The sequence below is a fragment of the Dryas octopetala genome, chromosome 2 (genome assembly GCF_963921425.1).
Source record: "Dryas octopetala chromosome 2, drDryOcto1.1, whole genome shotgun sequence".
Taxonomy (NCBI): Eukaryota; Viridiplantae; Streptophyta; class Magnoliopsida; order Rosales; family Rosaceae; genus Dryas; species Dryas octopetala.
The window spans coordinates 1,886,632-1,908,408 of NC_141367.1; the positions used below are offsets into that span (position 1 = coordinate 1,886,632).

The 21,777-nt window shown below is 38.4% G+C and overlaps 3 protein-coding genes across 4 annotated transcripts; all 3 read left to right on the plus strand.

Moving 5' to 3' along the window:
* The first annotated feature begins 1,582 nt into the window (after window positions 1-1,582).
* LOC147292427 (uncharacterized) lies at window positions 1,583-3,666 on the plus strand. Its single transcript, XM_086233969.1, has 3 exons — window positions 1,583-1,900; window positions 2,418-2,491; window positions 3,255-3,666. The coding sequence occupies exons 1-3, from the start codon at window positions 1,649-1,651 to the stop codon at window positions 3,340-3,342; spliced, it is 414 nt and encodes a 137-aa protein (XP_086090095.1). The 5' UTR covers window positions 1,583-1,648; the 3' UTR covers window positions 3,343-3,666.
* A 1,823-nt stretch (window positions 3,667-5,489) lies between these two features.
* LOC147292428 (uncharacterized) lies at window positions 5,490-8,836 on the plus strand. 2 transcript variants are annotated; one of them, XM_086232870.1, is made up of 3 exons: window positions 5,490-5,618; window positions 8,279-8,380; window positions 8,467-8,836. In XM_086232870.1, exons 2-3 carry the CDS (start codon window positions 8,287-8,289, stop codon window positions 8,610-8,612), a joined length of 240 nt encoding a protein of 79 aa, XP_086088996.1. In that variant the 5' UTR covers window positions 5,490-5,618; window positions 8,279-8,286; the 3' UTR covers window positions 8,613-8,836. The 2 variants fall into 2 exon arrangements, with proteins under 2 accessions (XP_086088996.1, XP_086088997.1); XM_086232871.1 differs by lacking the exon at window positions 5,490-5,618 and adding an exon at window positions 5,662-5,754.
* An 11,123-nt stretch (window positions 8,837-19,959) lies between these two features.
* LOC147292429 (uncharacterized) lies at window positions 19,960-20,640 on the plus strand. The gene has a single exon (XM_086230330.1). It carries the CDS (start codon window positions 19,960-19,962, stop codon window positions 20,638-20,640), a length of 681 nt encoding a protein of 226 aa, XP_086086456.1.
* Window positions 20,641-21,777: the final 1,137 nt, after the last annotated feature.

Here is a 21,777-nt window from a genome sequence, read left to right on the forward strand (position 1 = left end):
AAGACGAAAGCCCACTAATTTTAAAAGTCAACTTTGGGCCAAGCCCAATTTAAAACAATATTTAAAAATTAAACTAAAACCTTTTTAATTTTCAAATAAATTCTCAAAATCCTTAAAATAAATTCTCAAAATATTTAAAATAAATCTTTGAAAAATATTGGGTCTCACAGGCGGGCACCGGCGAACTCCTTTCACTGTCGCCAACCCCCAACAGCCCTCCCCTTCGCCAGCCGACCACTGTAGAAGGAGAATTGACGCAAATCCCGAAGCAAGCCCTACCGGCGATTTCAATATTTTTGGCCAAATCACGATCGTTCACCTGACGCTCCATGATGGCGATTCGAAGCCACCAAGGCTCGCAGCTTCCGCCGCTAATTCTAGCACTTCCAGCGATATTTGGTCGTCGACCCAGTTATGAAAGTTGATCCTCTAGGTATGGGCTTTCTTTGCCCCTTAGTTTAGTTGGTCAATTTTGAGAAATTTGAAGGTTGAATTTCTAGGGCTTGTACCCATTTCAGGTTTCCCTTTGATTTTCAGATTTCTGGGTTGTTTTTTACCTATTTCAATTGAATTGAAGTCTTTGAGTTGTGTTAGGCTGAAATTTGTTGGAATTACTTTGTCCAGGTTGAGAACCGTCGCTGCCACCGCCAGCTCTGCCACTTGTGGTTGCGGGATGGGTGGTTTTCCTTGCCAATTAGCCTTCCCGAGACTCCCTGAGGCCAATTCCAGATTTCGGTAAATTTTTGTGAGTTTTTGTTAATGTTTGTGTATTGTTTGGGGCCGGGTAGCCACCGTGTGTGGTGATTGACCGCCCAACTCGGCCGTTAACAGGCCAGTTTGTGAAATCTAAAATAAATTGTTGATTGTCTGGTCGTAACAGGTACTTGGCTCAGGAATTCTATTTCTGATGTTGTTGCTGCCGAATTGGGAATCCGAGCGTGTTGTCGTCCAAGGGCATTTCGGTCGTTTCACGTGTTTGTACTATAAGTGAAATTAGATAGTTGATTTGTTTGTATTGTTTGTTTGTATGCATTGTTTGCTAAGACTTAGTAAAGTCTAGGCTTGAATCCGGATGGTGGAAATGAGGATGGGTTTGAGCATAAGTTAATAATTGAGAATATTATGGATGCCATGAGTTTTTTTGGGATTAATGTGAGTTGATTTTATGATGGGAACGTTTTGAATTGAGATTTAAGATTGATTTTTAGGCAAATTAAATTTCCAGGATTATTATTTATGTTGAGGTTGCTGAAAGATTTACATGATTATTGTTGTATCATTGGCATGAGTTAATAATTATTATTTATGCTTGGATATTATGGATTATTGTGGAATGTGAAAAATTGAGGAAATATTGAGGATAATTGTTAGGTAATTTCACTCGTACGAGCTTTCGAGCTTACCGAATTTGTTGTATAACCCGGTACACCATGAATGTGATGTAAAGTTTGTGTTTTGCAGGTTAAGCAAGTTGAGGAAGCAGTTGGTCCCACTAGAGTTTTATTAATTGTTTTTTGGGCCGATGGCATTGCAGATCGAAACGACATAGTTTTACCCAACTTAAATTTTTATTGCTTCCTAACCTAACGCCGCCTATACTTCCCTCTCTATGGTGGCATTGCTTTTTCTTCTGAGCTGAAACTCACAAATGGCGTCGACGATGGCATTGCTAAGGAGCGGCAGAGGCAACCTCGCCTGCATTTTCGGCGTGAGGAGGTGGAACCACATTGCCGCCATGCCTCCGACGTTGGATGGGGCCATTGAACGTAGCATTTCATCACCACCGTTCGTTTTGCCCGAGTCCTATCGGGACCCAGAGAAGCATAACGTCAACGGATTCGGGTTCCCAAATTTCTCTTTCGGTGGGTCGATGGAGCTCATGGCCGTCCCCAAGAGAAAGGTAATGCCTATACAATTGGGTAATGTCTATACAACTGACTAACTGAGGTTTTAGGGCTTTGTTTGTTTCTACTCCAATAAATTTACTAGATTCCTTTTACATATTGAAGTTCATCCCCCATTGGGTAATGATAAAATTTCGTTTGGCACCATGTTTGTATTAAATTTGAGTTTTTTATTTTTTTTTTATTTTCTCTTTTGACCATAAAATAAGTAATATTTGTTGTTTATACAGTAAACATTAGACTTAAACATTCTGATTTCTGGTATTGATGATCATTTTTCGATTATTTTCTTTGGTCCCTGTGGTTATCATTCATGTTTCGGCTAATCTTTCGTAGATGTTGTATGCCATGTTTGTCATCACTTTTTGAAGAGCTACAAGTGAAGGTGTCATATGTGCTATTAGTCTGAACTTTCATCTCCTTTTTCGTCTTCGTAGTGTTACCGATGTGTTATTATTAGTTCATGTTTACAAGCTGTGGATATTTGACCTTTTAAGGTTGCATATTGTGCAGACTTCTCCCCACAAGAGAGGCATAAGAAATGGTCCCAAGGCTTTGAAACCTGTTCCGGTGATAATCCGATGCAAGTAAGTGTTTAGGAAGTTACGCATTTCAATGTGGGACTCTTTATATTTCAGGAAATATGTCTTCAGATAATTAGATGAAGGTGGGAATTTTTATTGATAATTTACTTTCGGATTATTGTCTTAGAGAAGTGACTTAATCTTGGTGGACTACTTCATTAATTATTTCTGATCCTCTTTTGGCCTACAATAGAAAAAAGACCATTCTTGCACTTCTCTAACAATTCAAGTTTGTGGTCGATTTAGAAGTCATGTGATCAGCAGATGAAAGCATTCTGGTAATTATGATAATTCCCTCTGTATTAGTGGGGTGACAGAGCATTGGATTAGAGGGTTTTTAGCGGAGGAAGGTTGGGGGATTCCATAAGAAAAAAAAAAAAAGAAATTAAGAAATTGTAGAAAAGTGATAATACAAATTGAGAAAAAGCATGAAATTGAATGAATTTATATGTTTTATGTTTTATTGCGGAGGTACTCAAATGCCAAATGCTTCAGCTCATTCTATTTAATATTAAAAAATGATAAAATACATCATCATACCTCAGAAAAATGTGAGAACTCCTCTGTTTTTTTGTTGTTCCCTTTTTGTTTAGTAAATCTGGCACCTAATGTCATGATGTGAACCCAGCACTGTTTAATTGCTTGCGACATTTATTTTATACAGTTGCTGATACTTAAATATATATATATATATATAGCAATAAAATCTTCGGATGTTACACACATCAAAATATCCTGCTGATGTCTAACACTATTTGGTTGCCAGGAGTTGTGGTCGAGTCAAGCTGCCACACTTTTTTTGTTGCAGTGGACATAGGGGAAGTACCGGTGAGCGTGATGCCTCAACGAGTTGAGATTGAAGTTCCTATGGTATAGAGCACCCAACTGTAGTAGACCCCCTACGATCATGGAAAGTTGAAAATGTATTAGATTTTTAAGATTCTAAATGCAGCTTTCTCTGTTGAGTTTATTCTGTTTTTTCCCAATCAATACAGGGTTTACTATCAAAGTCTTCTTATTGTGCCAAAACTAGCACATCTAGTTGTAGTATGTTCAATGAACTTATTTACTAACCTACTGGGAGGTAGTTGTGATCCATCTGCAAAATTTGGTGTTGAACAGAGAATCAGAGATTGCCTCCAATGATTCTTTTGTGATTTAATAAAACTAATTGTACATATTTCATTCGGGTAGATTGTGCACGTTTAAGTTGTGCAACCAACATTATTCTTCAATACTTGGTACTTTTGCAAACAGTTTTCTTTCCCTTCATGATAAGCGTAGGATACGCCACTTTGACACACAGATTGGCTAGAATAACAAGAACAGGACGAAGTATGCGTAGTAAGATTGCGATTATCCAGATTGACTTTTGATTCACAAATTGACCAAGCAGATTAAAGTTCGAACCACGTAAATTTCTAGTGTCATATGGACATATTTGAATGAACTTGTTGGACCCCGATCCTCTCCAGAGCAATGAGGGAACAGAAAAATTAATCTTTTTTTGTGATGGCAATGGTTAAGAGCAACAAATGCCAAACGATTTTGTAACTTCTCTCATGCTTTCAATAAACTCTCAGGCCTGTGACTCTGTGATATAGATTGGAGTAAATTTATGAAAACAAAGGATAATTAAAGTGGGTTTATAGAGGAACCTTTGGCCTCATGGAACAATAAGGCTAATAGAAGAACTTTTGACTTTTAACGTTAAACACGTTATTTACTTAATTTTCTTTTTCTTTGGGATTTTGGGTTTACTATTTGAGATTTTCTGGGTTTGTTTGATTTTGTTACATTTTGGATTTTTTGAGTTTGTTCACACACTTGTTACTTTTAGGTGCGAATTGGGATGGTGGCTGTCAGATTGGATCTCGGCATTGGCCGTCGATGGTGGGGTCCGCGGCGAGGTGGGTGGCTGGGAGGGAGGGGTGGGTTGTGGGTTGTAGGTTGGGGTGGGTCTCGAGTGGTGGGGTTGAATCTGGGTTCTCTTTTTTTCTTTGTTTTATTGTCTTTTTTCTATTTAATTATTGAGGTTTTTAATTTTTTTTCTTTTGTTTTCAGAATTATTTTATTTTTTATTATTTTTTTGGTCTACGTAAATGGTTAACAACCTGACAGACGAAAAAGTTGACGAAAATACGTGGTTGTTACGAAATGAAAGTTGAGAACGGGTCACTTTTGAAACTTGAAGTATGAATTTGAAATGAGATTTATACTTGAAATATCTACGGTAATTTGCTAAAAAAAAAGAGGTATAAATTCAATTTATACACATAACTATATATGTTATTTCAACGGGGTCCATGAATTTTCAAATATTTCAAATATACACCTGATTTATTATGTAAATTGAAAAATAAAATTTCATCCATCAATTTATTGACAGATCAGTTAAATGTCAGCTTGGCTTTTGTTAACGAGAATTAATTGGTGACGTTACACCAACTCATCATACATTTCCCGCCAAATGAGCAACACATATCCACTTGACACGGGCCCACATACACATCACCTCTTTCCCGCTCGTCGAACACTCTCCTGACCATTTAGTCTCCAAAAAATATTACGTTTTTCCTCGATTTCGAATATAAATCCCTCACTTGTGTTCAATGAGCGAGAAAAAGATGATGAGTTTGTGGACCCGTGTCAGGGGTTAGGTGGACCTCTGTCGCTCATTTGGCGGGAAATGAGCGACACGGGTCCACCTAACTCCTGACACGGGCCCACAAACTCTCTCTCTCTATTATTATTAAATTGTGGGCCCGTGTCGCTCATTTGGCGGGAAATATTTGCTGAGATAGCGCCACGTCGCCAAGTAATCTCAGTCAGGAAAAACCAAGCTGTCATTTAACTGATCTCTCAACGAATCAATGGACATAAATTCATTTTTTAATTTAGATAATAGATCGGGTGTATATTTGAAATATTTTAAAGTTCATAGACCCCGTTGAAATAGCTTATATAAGTATGTGTCTAAATTAAATTTATGAACAAAAAAAAAAATGTGGGCTTGATTAGTTGTCCATAGAAAAGCAGCCCAGAACTACCACTTCTAAAAAAAACCACGACGATCCCGTCCTGCTCAGCGAGCTTGTGTCGTTTTCATCTTTGGTCTTCCTCTCCACAGGTCTGATCTCTCTCTCTCTTTCTCGCGCCGTGCTTGTTCTCTGTTCTCTTCTCTCTCTCTCCTCTCATTTTCTCTTATCTGCTATCTCAGTCTGTTTGTCAGAATATTTCTAGATTTGGTCTTGGCTCAAACGCATGTCAGATCCCTCTCTTTGCCTTTGCTTTTTTTAATTTTTTTTTTTTTTTTTTTTTTTTTTTTTTTTTACATTTTGATGGTGAATATTGATATATTTTTGAATGAACGGTAGGGTTTTTTTGGGGTTAGATTCTTTGGGTTTTTACTCTTTACTCTTAAATCTGATATTGGGATTTTGATGTTTTTGTCTTGTATACTTTTTTTTTTTTTTTTTGGTGAGTATATGGTGATTTGGCTCTGATTACTTTCATTTTCATTTGTTTTGGGTTATACGATTGCCATTTTACCTTACTCTTTTATATAAAGATTTGCTCTTTTCAGTTTAGAGTATGATGGTTTGCTTATTTTGTTTTGTTCACGCTTGTTTTTGTTTTTTAGTTTTAATGATCAGGTGTTCTGACTTGATTTGAAGTATGTTGTTGGTGATTATTTCTTTGATTGTTTGCTCTGTTTATTCCAAGAAGGTTGGTAGTTCTATAAGAACTGTGGTTTCAGTTCATTTTTTTAGTGCCTTGAATGGACCTTCCCTGGTTTCTATTTTATATAAGGACCAATCCATTTGTAGTTAGCAGAATATAAATTGTGCCTCCAATGCTGACCTACAATTCCATCCTCTCACACGTTTAAGCTCGTCTTCAAGCTTCTCACCCATTTTCATTTCACTGCGAGTTTCCGAATTCATATGAGTTATTGATTCTCAATCGAGCAACATCACGCTTTACATTTTCTCGCTCTCTCACACTATATATCTGCTAATGGATCTAGGGTTTTATTTATTATGTTTGGATTTTCTCAGATTCATAAATTTATGGTTTTCTATATAAGTTGTTATCGTTTATGTTTATATTGCAATTATCTGGGTAATATATGGAACAGAGACCTGAAAATTGGATTTCAGTTTAGTTCAGCTGTATTTGTTCTATGTTTTTTCGTATCCAAGTGTTAGATTTTGTTTGTTATAGATGCTATCAATCATTGATTGATTAGGAGAGTAAAATAGCGTTTGTGTTTGGGATTAAAGATAGAACTTAGAATCTTATTTGTTAATTTTGTGCTTTCTAATGGATTTATTTTTTTGCTATAGATGATGTGAAAAAAAATTGAAGTAGGGGGTTATTAATCTGGACTATGCTGAAAGAAAAAATGATTTTACATTAATTTGATGGCATGAATATTTCTAGTGCGGTGCGATGCTCGAGGAGATGGTACTTTTGAGATAGTAAAAAGCAAAATAGTTCAGGCTGAAAGGAAAGTTATGAAGAGATAAACATGGTTCGGGCAGGGACTTGTGAAGGAAAAATTGAAATATTTTTATGTTATACATTTGGTTCATCCAAAACAAAGGTGCATATGTTTCTTTAGAAAATTTGACCAAAAAGAGGAAATGTAAAGTTGGTTTAGAGGTAAAACAATAATTGTTTTATCTGATGGAAATTGGAAAGTAGGAGGGATCTCGAATGGTGACATGTTGGATTGTTAAGAATAAAAAAAATAATAAAAAAAAAAAAAACAGAGAAATTGAAAAGCCTTTCAAGATAACCTACTCCTTGAAACTGGTACCAACACTATCGTGTCTATTGACAGAACAATCACATTGTCAATACCTGCCTTTGCAATGCCATGCACTTTGTGCCTCATTAATCTTTTTCTTCTTGTGGGGCTGCAGGTTTCCGTATTAACCATGACTCAGGGACTTGCTTGTGACTACTTTTTGCATGTGCATTATATGTGAATCATTATATTGCTTTTCCTGTATAGCCTTTCCTTGGGTTTGTGGATGCTAGAAGGGGTGGGAATTGTAGGCTTATGGTTTTTTTTTTTTTTTGATAAATTAGAATTCGAGGACATTATTAATCTAAGATTTTAATATTCTTATCAGAGAAAAATGTAGGATTGTAATCTAGAAGTCTTCTGGTCTTTAGATCCTTTTGGCTTTCCTGTTTTTCTTTGCTCAATGTTCATCTTCACTGTTCAATATTTCCTGTTTCATCCCCAAGAAACTTTGCCATTATGATGTCTTCTAATAATTAGGTTGAGTGCGCTGTGCACCAATTATGAGGACATATGTAGCATTTGTTTGCTATGTGTTTACCTTGCCAGAATAGTAGAAAGTTCTGTTTTCCTCTTGTTATCCCTGCCCTTATACATACGCAAGAAACAATCTGATATGGTGTTAAGGAGATCTTTTCAAAATTGTTTTTCTTATGTTTGTGCTTTTACAAAATTGTAATGACTGGCCATTTGCCTAAGGATCTTCACACATTACTTTGTCTCTGAAAATTTGAACCATAGATTATTTGTAAAGAGTGCTTAAGTAATTTAGCCGAGTAGATTTCTTCAATGTTTGCCTTTGTGGACGCTGAATATGAATTTCGCGAGCATAAGTAAGATGGAGGACTTGTTAGAACTATTATCTTAATTCAAATTTTAGTCATTGCTTTGCTCATCTATATTTTCCTTTCTTTATGGTAATATTTTCTCTGAGGCTGGTTTGACCAATATTCATAGGATCTTAATTATTGCAGTTGAAAAAATGGCAACAAAGTACATCATAGGATCTCTTGTGGCATCCTTTGGAGTTGCATATATTTGTGATCATACGATTTCTGATCAAAAGATATTTGGAGGTATTGTTGATTATAAAGCTACTTAATGAAATTGTTTACAGGAACAAGATTTTAAGCTGCTTATCATTATATGATTTGATAACCAGGTACCACTCCTGGAACCGTTTCAAACAAGGGATGGTGGGAAGAAACTGACAAGAAGTTCCAGGCTTGGCCTCGCACTGCAGGACCTCCTGTTGTGATGAACCCCATTAGTCGCCAGAATTTTATTGTCAAATCCCTCTCGGAATAGGGAAAGGATTATCTCAAGCTCATAAGTTGATGATGAGCTTCTTTTCATTGGTTGGCCTTACATATCACGCTAATAAATATCTCACAGTTATGGTAGATTGGCATGTTATTATTTTTCTGGTTTGGCAGAAGGTGTATTAAACTGTGATGGGCATTTGTTTTGACAGAATTTCCTTTATACTTGTTCATTAGAATTTGAATTAAGAGTTGGTCCATTTCTCAGAATTCAGAGTACATGTCCTTTGATAATGTCATGTGCCAGTATAACTGACTGGTATATCTGTTCTAAAGGTGATCAAAAGTAGTGGTGAACTAAGGGTGCTCTTGAAGGCTGTTGTGTTGTTACATAACTTGCATCAATGGTGTGACAAAAAGTTTGGAATTTCAGGCATTTGTGTATTTAATGTGCTATATGCCAATTCATTTGCAGTTTTTAGATGGGTTGGATTATGGTTTGCCGGTGTCGGAATCTGAATAATGTCCGTCAAAAGATAAATTGTCATTTGGCTGTCAAGAATGTTGGATTAGGTTAATTGCAATGGTCAATTAGCAACAGTAGTCATTCTGTTTCCCTTTTATGTTTTTTAACCTTTCCCATATTCATAGATAATATGGGAGAGAGTAGGGATTGAAGTGGGAGAAGGGGTGTGAAGAGTGGGAGGAACTAAATATGCAGTGTTTAATAATATTTAAAAATCCTGAGTTGTTTAGTTCGATTTATGCAAACTACAAAAACTTCAAATATCTCCCCTAACCGCAAATTAGTGGTTTTACTTGGTTTATGAATTGATTAACAAATCGGCCAAATGACACTTTAGATTTCTGTCACTTTGGTTCTGTTTTTTTAATTTTAGCAATTTCAATCTTGTACGTTAAATACGATAACAATTAAGTCAAAATCGTTAATCTTGTTTAAATTGATGATGTAAAATCCGATGTACTTTGCACCTGAGTGACATTTCGAATATCTTATTCTACTTGGATGTTTATGTAAGCTCATACTTGCCATTGAATGCAATTAGTTTGTAAAATTAAAAAGTTTTAACATCAAACTGAATATGTGAAATGACGGATAGATGATTAAATAGGCATCTAGGTAGACTAAAATGTTCGAAATGTTACTCATGTGTGAAGCACTATGTCGAATTTTTCATTAAGAATTTAAATTATGTAAACTATTTAGACTTAATTGTTTTCGTATAGAATGTACAAGATTAAAATCACCAAAAATAAAAGTACAAGATCAAAGTGTAAATTTCATGAAATTACAGGGATCAAAAGTATCATTTAGCCTAAAAAATTTATATGTAAAAATCAAACCAAACTGTCAAGAATGATTTGGTTTGATGAGTGTGGTCGATTTAATCGGTTTAATATCCACCCCTAGCATTTGATGGTTGATTATGATTTGTATCTTCATACTAGGAAGATAATGTATTAGCAATTATTATATTTTGGGAAAATTTTGTAGAAAACATGTCTTACTACATTTCTTTGGGAGAAATGAGTGAAGTGTAATCCTTAAGATGGGGAAAACATACATTTTCTCATCATGAGAAAGAAGATTAAAACTTGACAAACACAACGCTAAAACGAAATGAAAATCATACACATAGTTATCTCTTAATATATAGTATTTTTTTTTTTGGATAAAAGGGGAAGAGTAATTGAATTTGGGTGCAGGAGGAAGGGTCCTACAACCCTTCCAAAACAACTGCCTCAATATATAGTACATTAGATATTAGGCTTAGAATCCAAAATTAATTAAGTGCAACTATGATGACATAAATTATTTCACGTACATAAGCTCATATATATATATATAGGCCCATTCAAGTGCGGACGTCCGCACGTTTGCACCGAGCGCTCGGCCGTTATAAAAAACATGTTATCGAGCGCTCGGCGGCATGTTCGTACGATTCGTTTGTCCGTACATGATCGAATTTGTATATATATATATATATATATAAATAATTACTCGCTCACCATAGAGTCAGGAATTACACATTTACCTAACCTATATATATAATTTTATTTAGGTGCAGATGTTCACATTGTGCGAACGTCCGCACTTGAACGAGCCTCTATATATATATAACCCATAAATACGAGAAATTATTGTGTGTGACCGTAATACCACGTCACCACTTAGGGAAATTTTATTCATACCCAATAATCTTCTTTTCTTACCCAACAAATTTTTTTTTACCATGAATAGACTATTATATCCCACGATGAAATGACCATTGAGGACATATTATGTTTAAAATAAAAACCCTTCATCAACCTTACTCTCAAAACCATCTTCAAACCCTAAACAATTTTTGTCCCCATATCATCCAAACAAGGATTTTTAGACGAATGGAGAGTGAAATCATTCCTTGGGAGCCTCCAAATAAGCTAGTGTGCATAATTTTTTTTTTCCCCTACAATTTTTTGTGCATATGACACTCTAGAAAAATTCTGGTTTGCGTTCCGTTCAGTAGACCAGTACCGAACACAATAACAAATTTCGGTGGGTGTCAACTGAATGGGCCATTCAGCAGGCAGTCACCGAACAACATACTCTTATTTTGTTGGCATCCACTGAACAACTTACAAGTATTCAGAACCTTCCCACCGAATACACATATGAAGCAAATATTTTTGGAGTCATTCAGTGAGAGTATTTTGAAAATACTAAACTAATGTGGTGGCTGGCTACCGAATATTGTCATCGTATTCGGCATACCAGTACCGAATGAACCCATTCGACATGAATAGCCATAAATCTCATTTACACGCAAAAAACTCATATTATTGTTTAAAAATTCGTACAAAAACATCATATTTATCAACAAATATGGAAAATCAATCCGAAAAAGTTAGAAATGGTGTTTGATTTGTCTAATTGATGAAAAAATAGAAATATTTAGGGCTGCCATCGTTTGTTTGAAGGAGATATAAGGTTTGCTTGGCCGATAGTGGCAGTGCGCTAGTAGGGAGGGATTGCACCGGCGCGATGACGACGGGTCCTGGGTGCGTTGGGTATGGTTGGGTGTTTGGTGATGTTGTATGAGAGTTATTTTAGGTAAGAAAAGAAATTTCAATGTTAGTGTTGGGTATTAAAAAATGAGGATATAATAGTCAATTGGATTGGGTATGATAAGAAAATGAAGAAATTAAAAAGTTAACGTTGAGTGTAGTAAGAAGGTTAGGTATGAAAATAAAATTGTTGGGTATGAATAGAATTTCTCATCCATTTAAATTATAACACATGTACAATTATTAATTTCTAAAACCCTAAACCCTAAAAAATACACTTAAAATCGTACACATGTTATAATCTAGGCTTATTCGTGTCAATGCCCCTGAAAGTAACTTCGATTTTCAATTTGCCCTCTGAAACTTCATTCCTCCCTTTTTGCCCCTCAAACTTTACAAAATATCATATTCCGTTAAGTCTGTCTATGAGTCCGTCAAAAAAGCTTACGTGGCGCTTATGTGGAAGGGGCAATAAACTGCCATGTCAGCTTATTTGACGGAGCTTGTAACGGACTTCATGGAATATGATATTTTGTGAAGTTCGGGGGGTAAAGTGAGAGGAATGAAGTTTCAAGGGGCAAATTGAAAATCGAAGTTACTTTCAGGGGGCATTGGCATAAATAAGCCTATAATCTAAGTGGATTAGTAACACCACGTCATTATGTCATGTGATGTTACAGTCATGTACAATAATTTTCTCATAAATACGGTGACAAAATTAATCTTTATGCCAAAAAGTACCACATTTACATACTATGCTACTAGCAAATTCACTCAAATTAACCTCCATCTTATGCAAATGCATTCATCATAGATTCATAGACAAGTACTTCATGATGATCAAATTGAAAACTCCCTTCATTCCTCATCAAACTCATCATAGTCAAGAAGTCGAGAACCCTTACATATAAAATTCCTAACACGAGGAGCAAGCTTTGATATTTTATCATCACCCTCGTCAAAACCTATACAATCTCTGGCATCCAAAACCTCAAGATCTTTGTAGCCCTGCAGTAACGCAATAATGCTATAACGATAAGTTGTTTCACCCCTCATGTTTAAGTACTTAATAGTAGGCACCAAGTTCACAATTGAAAATGCCAGCAATTGAGAAAGATAGGTTTGAGACATATCTAAACCGCAAAATTTTTTACAGTGTCTTCCAATCGGTCCAAGTATTTTGTCCACAAAAATGGTGCAACCCAATGACAACACCTCCAAAATTTTCCACTTGCCTATGATCAGTTTGAGATTTATGCGTTGGTCGAACAATAAATTACTTGGAAAACCCAAAGTCACAAGAACAGGACACCCGCAAAAGATAGTTATCATTCAATGACAATATTATGCAAAAGATAGTCATATATCAATGACAATATTTATGGGGGTAAACAAGAGAATACAATCATTAACAAAATGAATGATCATATATACTTTCAATTTAGAAAGAGTAATGTTAAGTGTACCATATTTTTTATACCATGTATGTACTGCATTATAAAAATTATAGTTACACCCTTTAATTTGAGAAGTTCAAAAATGAAAAATAGTAATTAATTAAGCATCAAAATAAGAATCTAAATTTATTAGAAACATCCAAGTCGGAGTCAAACTCTTTCATATCTCCTAGTTTTTTTATTTTATTTTCCACCAGTAGACATTTACATTTTTATTCTTAACATCTTAATTTTTTTAAGTTTATAAAGTTTACTATCGGTTGTTGGGACTTATAAATGTATGATTAGTATAGTTTAGGGATTTCAAGGCATAGAATTTATAATTGAAATCTTAATCAATTATTACAAAATAAGTATATAGTATAGTTTTGGCCAAAACCCAAAATTTGGAGGTAAATTAACCTTAAACCATAAGTGATGAATGAGATTCTTACAAAATAAGTGAATGAGATTTAGAACAAATTAAAAAAAAAAAAAAAGAATTCAATCCTAGAAGTGTAATTGTGTGTCGTACCACCCACCTTGAATGCCCAAAGAAATTAATGCCACTAAATCAAGAATTAATCTCTCAAAATACTCAAGGCAGGTTAAGCCTTTTGTTTAAAATAATTCGGGTTGGATCAGAGATAACAAATAGCGGAAAACATTAGAAGTAAAAATAAAACTTCTTTATAAAACCAACCTCCAAGGTTACGATATTACATTGCAACCTTGAAGAATTAAATAAATTCGAAGCCAACTTTAAATAAAGGTTCCAAAACTACGCAACACGTAAAATCAAATTAAATTATTCAAATTCATTTCCAAACAATGAAGGAAAAACCAAAGAATGCATACTAGACACGAGAAGATAATCAAATAAAATAACCAATTGAATCCAAAAAGTTGATAAGTCTCAAGATTATGCTTTTCTCAACCCTCATTCAAGTTCTTCTCTTTACCGTGCTTCATACCTATAAAAATATCCAATAATAAGGAACAAAACAAATGTAAGGATACACATCTCATACGATCATAGCATTCTCTCAGGGGACCCTGCTAGGTTTGAAAATCACAAAACCATTTTCAGTGTAAATTATAGTGGAAATCATTTTCTGTTGTTGGATCCTTAAATTATCAAAAGAAGTTCTTCAAACCTTTCCTTTGAAATTTATTTCAAAACATTTATGACTCGTTTGTACATTTACATAATTATAATCATACAATTTCATAACAAAATATTCATAATTGATGGTCGATACACAATGGTATGACTATGATGTCAGCAATAATAAATAAACAAGTACTATAGTGATAGTGTCACGGTAAACAGAGATAGGAACTCGCATTTGAGTAACTGTACCACTGCCACCTGATCAGCTATAGGCAACTGCTTCGCACGGGCTTACGTAACAACATAATTCCTTGGCTAGACCCTTTATAACTTTAATGATCAATTCTTCTAGAAGGTTTAAAGACTTGAACCCAAGGTCACAAGTTATGCTACATTTACTTTCAAATCAATCACAATAAACATAATAATCATAGTATGTTATAATAATTTAAAATCACGCACGCACACACAAAGTCCATAGTCAGGAATGTAAGATAAATTTCCCTACCTGAAATCCAATGCTCTTCTTGTCTATGCATCCTCATCCGTCCCGAATCCATCACGTCATAAAGAAATCATTCGGTAACTGGTGTTTCTAATGTTCGACATATGGCAACTTAGTCAAAAATTAAGTTCAGCACAATTTTGTGATGACCCTTCTTGTTGGGTCACACGTTCTTAAGAGACTCTAGTTCTAAGTGGACCAAACTTTACTCTTTAGGGTTTATTAGTTTCAAGTTTTATTTTAAAGTCAAACCACTTGATTAATTGCTTTAATTCAAAGCAATTACACAAATTAATTAAGATTAAATCAAACCTAAGTACTATACTACTATCCAAGTAACTTAATTAATAACCACTAATTAATTAAGATTGAATAATAACTTAAGTCCAACTTAATCTGTACCATAGGGTCATGTTAAGCCTATCAGGTTATTAGCCTTAAATTAAATCTCAAAATTAAGGCTACAACTAATTATGCTTAATTAACCAAATAAATTAAGCAATTAAATCTCTAAAATAAACCTAAGAATGCTTAATTAATAAATAAATTCTATTTAATTAATCTAAACATGCAACCTAATATTAAAGCCTAAGAAAAATAAATAAGAAAATACTAAAACACTTATCCGATTGTAGACCTCCTTAGCTAGACTCCAACTAAGTTCTCCAAGCTTGGGACTTCTCCCCCAAGAGAAGACTTCAAAAATATTTTACTAGGAGGGAGCTTCTCAAAATATGAGCTTGCTCCAAAATAGAAAGAATAAAAAATTTTTCTAGAGAGAGAAAAGGAAACTAAAGTTAGAGTGAAAATTTTTCAAACTCTATTTGGTGGTGCAAGTGAAAATGACGTACAAGAGTCTTTATTTATAGGCACAAGAGGTTGGGAAAAAGTTGAAAGTTTCCAATGTAGGACAAAAACACCTAAAAATGCACTAACAAGAGTATAGAACCGAACCGGGTTAGGGAGAGAAAACTGGTCGAAAATATGGGTCTCTATGAAACAAAACGGGCTGGTCTAGTTGGGTCTACACGCGGGTCAAAATAACCCAACTGGTGGTGACGGGTAGCTCCAAGGAATGAACGGCTAGGATGAGAACCGGTTTAATGAGGTCGGACGACCCAGATTAAATCATGGGCAAATGATTCCGTGTGGCGCGGCACGTCTCCCTTCCGTGCAGTACTTCGACGCATCAGTGTCACTAGGTGCCTCGTCAGCTTGCTAGGCCAATGGCAGCACGCTACGCGTGCGTTGTCAGCCCAGTCAGCATTTTTCTTTTTCTTTTCCCTTTTTCCTATTTTATCTAATTTTTTCAACTTCAAAAATTCATCAAAAATAGCTTGGGACTCCAAATAATTCCCCGAAAAATCCTACAAACTCGTCTCGATAAGTACTAATTTTATAAATCTTCAAGATAGTTAAATCACTTCAAAAAAACTATGAAAAATTCTCCTTTTATAATATAATTTCAAAAAATGAAAATGAGCAAAATAATCACCAAGGCTACGTTTGGTAACGTTTTCTAAAATAGTTTTTCATTTTACAAATTAAAAAACACGACAAAAATGCTTTTGGTTGCTGTATTGAGAAAACAATTTTGAAAAATAAAAAATAGAATTTCCAATTTACAATGTAAATTCAGAAAACGATTAAATAATGTTTCCGGTGAATTTAGAAAACAAAAAGAACACATGATACAAATGATAAAAAAGATTAAAACTAAAAACAAAAAAATAAGAAAAAAAGGAAAAATGAAAAAAAAAAAAAAGGAAGAAGAGGATTGTTGATCACACCCCCTCCCCATCTCCAACAGCAGCCTTACTCGCCGGCGCTACCCACCTCGCCCATCTCTCTTTATCTCTCATCTATTCCTCTATTCCTCTATTCCTCTATCTTTCTCTCTATCTATTTCTCTTTCTTTTTCTTTATCTCTGTCTCGTCAGGATGCTGATGTCAGGATGTTGATGTTAGGACTTGCCGGTGGGTTCTGGGTAGGCGTTGGTTGGTGGGTTGGGGAGGTGCATTAGCGGGGTGGGGGTGTGCAGAAAGCAAAGAGGAAGAGAGAGAAGGGGGAGGGTGGGGTCGCGCCGGCTGCTGAGGTGGGTTGGATTGTGTGACGTTCGGCAACTCCTCTTTGTTTTTTTGTTATTAGTTTTAGTTATTTTATGAAATTAATTAATAATAATTTATAATTAATATCTTTTGTGAATATAATTATTTAGTTATAAAACTTATAATAATTGGTTAATGTTTGTGGATAAATCCAAATGGATTCAATGGCCAATCACAGACCAACACGTGGCCCACCAGGTTACCCATGTCCGATCCGAACCGACATTGGGATCCACCGGGAATTCGAGAGATCATCTTTTTCGGACACCATCAGTTCGGCTCGGATTTGGAGATCATCTTTCTCCAGTCACATCTCAACCATTGGTTCGGCTCGGCCCGGCCCAATGACCGATCACGATCAGACGTGCTTCGACAATCTTGTCACCACCGGATCACCTCGACCATTAGTTCGGCTCGGCCCGGCCCAATGACCGATCACGATCAGACGTGCTTCGACAATCTTGTCACCACCTGATCACCTCGACCATTGGTTCGGCTCGGCCCGGCCCAATGACCGATCACGATCAGACGTGCTTCGACAATCTTGTCATCACCGGATCACCTCGACCATTGGTTCGGCTCGGCCCGGCCCAAACCGATCACGATCAGACGTGCTTCGACAATCTTGTCACCACCGGATCACCTCGACCATTGGTTCGGCTCGGCCCGGCCCAATGACCCATCACGATCAGACGTGCTTCGACAATCTTGTCACCACCGGATCACCTCGACCATTGGTTCGGCTCGGCCCGGCCCAATGACCGATCACGATCAGACGTGCTTCGACAATCTTGCCACCACCGGATCACCTCGACCATTGGTTCGGCTTGGCTCGGCCCAATGACCGATCATGATCAGACGTGTTTCGACAATCTTGTCACCACCTGATCATCTCAACCATTGGTTCGGCTCGGCCCGGCCCAATGACCGATCACGATCAGACTTGGATCTCCACGTCACCACATCAACTCAGTCCATTCCATTCCCAGTTCGGATCGGCTCGGCTTTGGTGATCATCATCTCAAATCCTAGTTGCGGCCGGATTTCACTTGAGGGGATCACTGCACTACCTACCTGATCGGCTTGGCCGACTTGTCTAAATCCGATCCGATCCGATCATACATAGGTTTCACGTCTACACGTGAGCACATGTGTTCAGATCGGCTCGGCCTCCCACCGCCATTCTAAAGAAGATCACGTTGGGACGAACCGCCATACTCAAGTGCACCTGACATGACTCTCTGACAGATGAGACATTCCAGCTCACAGCCATGACTATTGGGGCATTTCACCTGATCTTCCATCCTTGCATTCAATGCAGCATTGAATGCAAAGGAGGTGAGTAGCTGTGCATGCTGCTATTCATGACCGAACGCGTGGATCCCCCTCAACCATTCATCCACATTCAAGTAACTTAACCTTCACCACTTCCTTTGTCTATATAAACCCACTTATATGCACAAAGGAAAGGGTTGGCAATTGGCTCACAGAAGTCCACACAAATACACCCAACTTGCTGAGAAAACCCAGAACATTTGCCTTGTTCTTCCCATTCTCCCAAGTTCATCTCCTGTTCTTCCTCACTTTTATTCAAACACCACCAAACACATATGGTACCACCGATGTGTTTGGCTGGTACCACATCGGTCCATCTCCTTTGGTTTTGTGTTCATTTGCAGGAAGATCCCAATCAACATCCACGTCATCATCTGGCAAGGCTTCTGATCAGCCAGGTCACTATCTCTAAGTTGTTGCATCTACCTTACGAGAATTTGCATCAACAGATTGGCGCCGTCTGTGGGAAGATCGACTTCAGCCGTTGTGTTCATCACCACAAGTGCTAAGCTCTTCCTTCACAAGAGTCATCATGACTACCATCTTTCGCGACAGTAGCTCTTCTTCAGGAGGATCCAAGAATGATGAACAACATCAGCCTGAGACACCTGAAAAGACGAGAAGAGCCAATCCCTCTGGAAGAGCTGGGATCAGCAATGACCCAGCCGATCTCAGAGCTACCAATAGGCTCTTGAGAAGGGTAAATCAAGAACAACTTGCTGCTGAGAACGAACTTCTTAGGCAGAACAATGAGCTTTTGACCAAACAGGCAGAACAGACCGCCGAACTGCAACGCCTCCGAGCTCAGCAAGGGATGAGTGTTCGGATCGGCAATAACACGAGAATGACCCGAGCTGATCCCGAGGTTCTTTCTCCAGCTCGTCCCCCACAAGTCACTCAGGCTGACATCGACAATCACCCTTGCCGACGGAACATCGATTGCTCATTCCCTGGCTTCGAGAGTATGCCCTTGATTGATCAGCTCGAGTTCTTAAATGCTCGGCAGATCATCCAACAAAAACGCCAGGCCTATGTCAGAGACTCTACTTCACCTCCCGGAAGTTACCATGATGATCCGAGCGAGGAACCGAGATCGCCGATCCGAACCAGACTGGGGACTCCACTCGGAAACCCAATACGGACCGGATCGGTCGAACAAAGAAATCCAACCAGGAGTAGACTTGGTCCGCAGCCGAACGTAATCCCGGAAGAAGAGCCCGAACCTTCCTCTTCCAGCACCCAGACCGGCAGACAACCTACATGGGATCGGCTCGGCCCAACCATGGTCATGTCCGACCGACGTCCGGTGAGTGAGAGGATCACTCGTCAGCCGGTAAGCGAGAGACTCGATAACCGGACCGAGTGCTCAGGGGAAACTGCGGCCGAGCCGACCCCACCCAATGTGGAAAATCTTGTCCGGACTTTGGTCCAAAGACAAATCCGGAGTGTCCACGATCGGCTCGGCCAAGTCGAGGTCTCCAGGGGGTACACCGGTAGAACCGATCACGGGGAAGAGCTCCCCCTCCCATATACCAGCAGGATCATGGATGCTGAGGTCTCCCGGGATACAAAACCCTCCAAGATGGATCAGTACGACGGGATTAGAGATCCCTACGATCATCTTGACAGCTTCAGATACGCCATGGAGGCCCGCTAGGCATCTGAGGCCACGAAGTGCAGAATCTTCCCTTCAACCTTGAAGGGATCGGCTCGGGGGTGGTTTCGAAGTCTACAGCCGAACTCCATTGACTCTTTTTCCGATCTCCGGAGAGCCTTCCTGACGAGATATCGGGTTGTATCCGAACGACTCTACAACTTGAACGATATGTCGCTCATCAAACAGCAGGAAGGGGAAAGCCTTAAGACCTATCTGATCCGCTTCAACATCGAGTATACGAAGTGTGACGATTGTGACGACAGATCGGCTAAGAATGCTCTTATGCAAGGTCTGCTCACCGGGGGACTTCGCTCCCATCTGATGAGGAACCCTCCATCCACCTACGACGAGCTTTCCGCTGAGGCCACCAAATGGGCTCGAACTGAAGAGTGGAACGCTCAAGTCGAAGCACTGAAAACTAACCAGTCAACTCCCAAGCGGAAGGAGGGAGAAACCTCATACCCTAATCCCATGTCTCAGGGGAAGAAGACCAAAACTGCAAAGTCACACCAACTCCTAGGCGGGGAGCCTCGTTACGTTCAGTACCTTGAGTTCACCCCGTTGAACACAAGCTTGGAGGATATCCTTTCCAAAATCAAGGATCAGCTCCCAGTCCCTAAGGAGATTCGAGGTCCACCTCAGGACAAAATCAAGGAAGATATCTATTGTAAGTACCATTCCAACCATGGTCACGTCACGAACAAATGCTATTCTCTCCGCGACGCAATAGAGACCCTTGCCCGACCTGGCAAGATTAATCAATTCCTGACCGGAGCCCCAAGGGTGAAGATCACTGACCCAAGGAGGACCACCAACACCGTTGAAACCAGAGATGCTCATATTGGTTGAGGGCTGAGACCTTCGACTTCGCCTCTGGCCCTTCAGATCGGGTCGGATCATCCCGGCGGATCCCCCACATCCAATCCGACCCGATCTGAGGATCTTCTAAGAATTGAGTGTTCATCTTTTCTTGGTTATCCCAGCTCGGCTCGGCTCGGCTTTGGTGATCATCATTTCAAATCCTAGTCACAGCCGAATTTCACTTGAAAGGATTACTGCATTATCTGCCTGATCGGTTCGGCCTCTCCCTATTAGGGATTGGGAGGAAGTCCCGATTTTCGAGGAAAAATCGGACCAACCTGTTCAGATCGGCCCAAGACTCAGATCATCTCGGCTCAGTGCTCAAACACACTTGCATTCCTACGCACAAATACTGAAGTGTTCGTTTGGTTCTACAATGGTGTTCTAAACATTTTCTCTGACTTGATCAAGATCGGGGACTGTCCGATCTGATCTTCTTTCGACAAATATAGATAAACACATCTAGATCCACTTTGATTCTCAGATTTTGAAGCTATAAACACCTGGTCCAAGCCGGAGCGACTGGCCACAGTCCCGGCGCCCAACAGGAAAAGACTCAAAGGTCTCTAAAAACACCTGGTCCAAGCCGGAGCGACTGGCTACAATCCCGGCGCCCAACAGGAAAAGACTCATCAGGTCTATAAAAACCCCTGTCCGAGCCGAAGTGACTTATTACAGTCCTAACGTTCAACATGAGATTTCTAAAAGAAAAATATTTTCAAGCTCAAAACTTTTATCGTGCATACCGAGCCGATCTGAAAGTAAGTTTGAATATTTTTCTAAAAAACAAAATTCCTAATATCTCAATGGACACGTCAAACCCATCTGAGATCATCAGGGATTTATAGTTTCTACTTATTTTCATCATGCTCATCAGGCTGATCCGAAAACAAGTTGGGAATTATCATTGCATTTTATCATAATGGCCAAGTCAGGCCGAATGTCACTTCTTACAGATTATCACTTTTTTTTTTTCAACTTCCAATCCATCACAAGTCTGCTCGGACCGGAAGTTGGGGGACTCCTGTTTGTGGATAAATCCACATGGATTCAATGGCCAATCACAGACCAACACGTGGCCCACCAGGTTACCCATGTCCGATCCGAACCGACATTGGGATCCAC

Coding starts and splice junctions, on each gene's coding strand:
- LOC147292428 (XM_086232870.1), top strand. CDS start 8,287: ATGGCAACAAAGTACATCATAGGATCTCTTGTGGCATCCTTTGGAGTT. Junction 8,381..8,466: donor TGATCAAAAGATATTTGGAG/GTATTGTTGATT, acceptor TTTGATAACCAG/GTACCACTCCTGGAACCGTT.
- LOC147292427 (XM_086233969.1), top strand. CDS start 1,649: ATGGCGTCGACGATGGCATTGCTAAGGAGCGGCAGAGGCAACCTCGCC. Junction 1,901..2,417: donor TGGCCGTCCCCAAGAGAAAG/GTAATGCCTATA, acceptor CATATTGTGCAG/ACTTCTCCCCACAAGAGAGG. Junction 2,492..3,254: donor CCGGTGATAATCCGATGCAA/GTAAGTGTTTAG, acceptor TTTGGTTGCCAG/GAGTTGTGGTCGAGTCAAGC.
- LOC147292429 (XM_086230330.1), top strand. CDS start 19,960: ATGTCGCTCATCAAACAGCAGGAAGGGGAAAGCCTTAAGACCTATCTG.